At 47.4% G+C, this 2,464-nt stretch overlaps 1 protein-coding gene across 1 annotated transcript; it reads left to right on the forward strand.

Moving 5' to 3' along the window:
• Positions 1-53: 53 nt before the first annotated feature.
• LOC121937930 (E3 ubiquitin-protein ligase RING2-A-like) lies at positions 54-1,998 on the forward strand (the record flags this gene model as incomplete). The annotated part of the gene is made up of 4 exons (XM_042481220.1): positions 54-152; positions 1,083-1,243; positions 1,362-1,586; positions 1,678-1,998. Coding segments are annotated over exons 1-4 (785 nt in total), but the record flags the coding sequence as incomplete, so codon positions are not given.
• Positions 1,999-2,464: the final 466 nt, after the last annotated feature.

A 2,464-nucleotide genomic window follows, 5' to 3' on the forward strand; every position in this document is an offset into this window, starting at 1 on the left:
GACCTCACAGGCACAGGTGCACAGTTTTCATGTGTTCTCTCTCTCTCCAGTAAGAACTGTGGGAACCAGTCTTCATGGCGGCGCCGGTAAACATCCAGGCTCCCAGTAAGACCTGGGAGCTGAGTCTGTATGAGCTTCACAGGAGCCCTCAGGTAGGTGTGTGTGTGTGTGTGTGTGTGTGTGTGTGTGTACCGATGTTTATTAATCAGCTGTTACAATTTAGAAATTGATAAAAGTTTAACAGAGATGGCAAGCACATGATCGAACAGTGGATACACCATGGAGTTTGAAAGCCGGAGAGACAGATTTTTTTTACTTGAAATATCTCCAAAAATGTTGAAATTAAAAATAAGAAACTCATCAAGATTTTTTTTCCAAGGAAAAGTGAGTTTGGAGGGTATTTTCTCTAAATGTCATGTCCGCGTGCTGGAGCGGGCTGTCAGATATGTGCCCGCTGGAGTGGGCTGTTGGACATGTCCATGCGCTGGAGCGGACTGTCGCACATTTCTGCACAGGAGCGGGCTGTCGGACATGTGCGCGCCCTGGAGCGGGCTGTTGAACATCTGACTGAACGTGAAACTAACACAAAGTAGTCTGTAGAAGTCTAAAGAAGTCACTTTCCACCTCTGCAGATGTGTCTGTTCCAGACACTTTGGTGCTTTTAGGAGAAGCTGCGCTCTGTTTGTCTGTCTCACTGCGCTGCTGTCGGACCATCAGCTGTTTAATCCGCCATGATGAAATGCTGTGGCTGTCAAACACTCAGCTGTTCTACGGTCAAAGTTGTTCACTGCATTTGGTTCGCAGTGGTGCTATTCTTATTATCATTGGCAGTTCATGTTGTCTGTCAAAACATGGTTTGCGTGCGTTCTATCAACTACATCTCATAATTCAATCAAGGAAACGTTATTTCTTGGTCTTTAAAATTTGTTTCAAAGACCTGAAAAAGTCATGGAAATTTATTGGTAAAAATGTGTGTGAACCCTGGAAAATGTGTGTGTGTGTGTGTGTGTGTGTGTGTGTGTGTGTGCGTGTGTGTGTGTGTGTGTGTATGCATGCATGTGTGCGTGTGTGTGTGTTTTCAGGAGGCGATCATGGATGGGACGGAGGTGGCGGTGTCTCCTCGCGCTCTGCACAGCGAGCTGATGTGTCCCATCTGTCTGGACATGCTGAAGAACACCATGACAACCAAAGAGTGTCTGCACCGCTTCTGCTCCGACTGCATCGTCACGGCGCTGCGATCAGGGTGAGCACGACACAGCAGCAACTCGCCCTCGTATTTTTTGGCATGAATTAGTTTGTTTAAATCACCAGAGTCACAGGTGACATGTCAGTGGGCTTGTTTTGTCCTTCTCCCTGTCCAGGAACAAAGAGTGTCCGACTTGTAGGAAGAAGCTGGTCTCCAGGCGTTCGCTGCGCCGAGACTCAAACTTCGACGCCCTGATCTCGAAGATCTACCCGAGTCGGGACGAGTACGAGGCTCATCAGCGCCGCGTCCTGGAGCGACTCAACAGGCTGCACAACAAGGAGGCGTTGAGCTCTAGCATCGAGGAGGGGCTCCGACAGCAGGCCCGCTACAGGTCCGAGAGGTGGGGGAGGAGACGGGGAGGCGGCTGCGGGGTCACCTGCAGATTCACGTACACATACTAACCACGACTTTGTGTTTCCTCCGCCCTGCAGGAACCACCGGGTGAAGAAGCCGACGCAGGAGAGCGACAACACCACCTTCAGCGGAGGTGAAGACAACGGCGACGCCCGCTCACACCTGTCTCATGACTCGGCCCCCTCACACACCCCTCACCCGCCAGGTCAGACCCCCTCAGAGGCCGGGCCGAGCCGCAAGCGACCGCGAGCGTCCGATGACGGCTCTGGGCCAGAGGCGGACAGCGGCAGCCCAACGCCTCCGCTGAGGCGCCACAAAGAGGGGCCGACCTCTGAGATCGAGCTGGTGTTCAGACCACATCCAGAGCTGGTCCAAGCTCAGGACTACAACCAGACCAGGTCAGACTGGATGCTGTCGCTTTCATGTTCCATGTCAGTTAACCCTTTAACACCTGAATCAGTTTTACTGTGCTTCATTCAGATGCCTTTCAAGAGCATTTAAAATAAATGTCCCACAAGTTGCAAAAAAATTGTGAAAGTTGACAAAGGGGATCTGAAATTAACTGGGGAGGATTTTTATAAATAAAAAAATAGGAAAAATGTCCAGAAAACTACACTTAGAATTCTCCTAATTATATATTTGAAATTATTTTGAAGTAAAAAAGAAAAAAATGAATTTAGATGTTTTTTAACACCTTCTTGAAGACTTTTTTGTTTTTACTTTTTTTTTTTTACAAGGAAATGAAAATTCTGAAAATTATTAGTCTGAAAATTAGCTGGGATGAATAATTATTATTGTTATGGATATCATCCAAAAATAGTAATAAATGTCCAGAAAATTATATTTATAATTTAAAATATAAAA

The sequence above is a fragment of the Plectropomus leopardus genome, unplaced genomic scaffold (genome assembly GCF_008729295.1).
Source record: "Plectropomus leopardus isolate mb unplaced genomic scaffold, YSFRI_Pleo_2.0 unplaced_scaffold27911, whole genome shotgun sequence".
Taxonomy (NCBI): Eukaryota; Metazoa; Chordata; class Actinopteri; order Perciformes; family Serranidae; genus Plectropomus; species Plectropomus leopardus.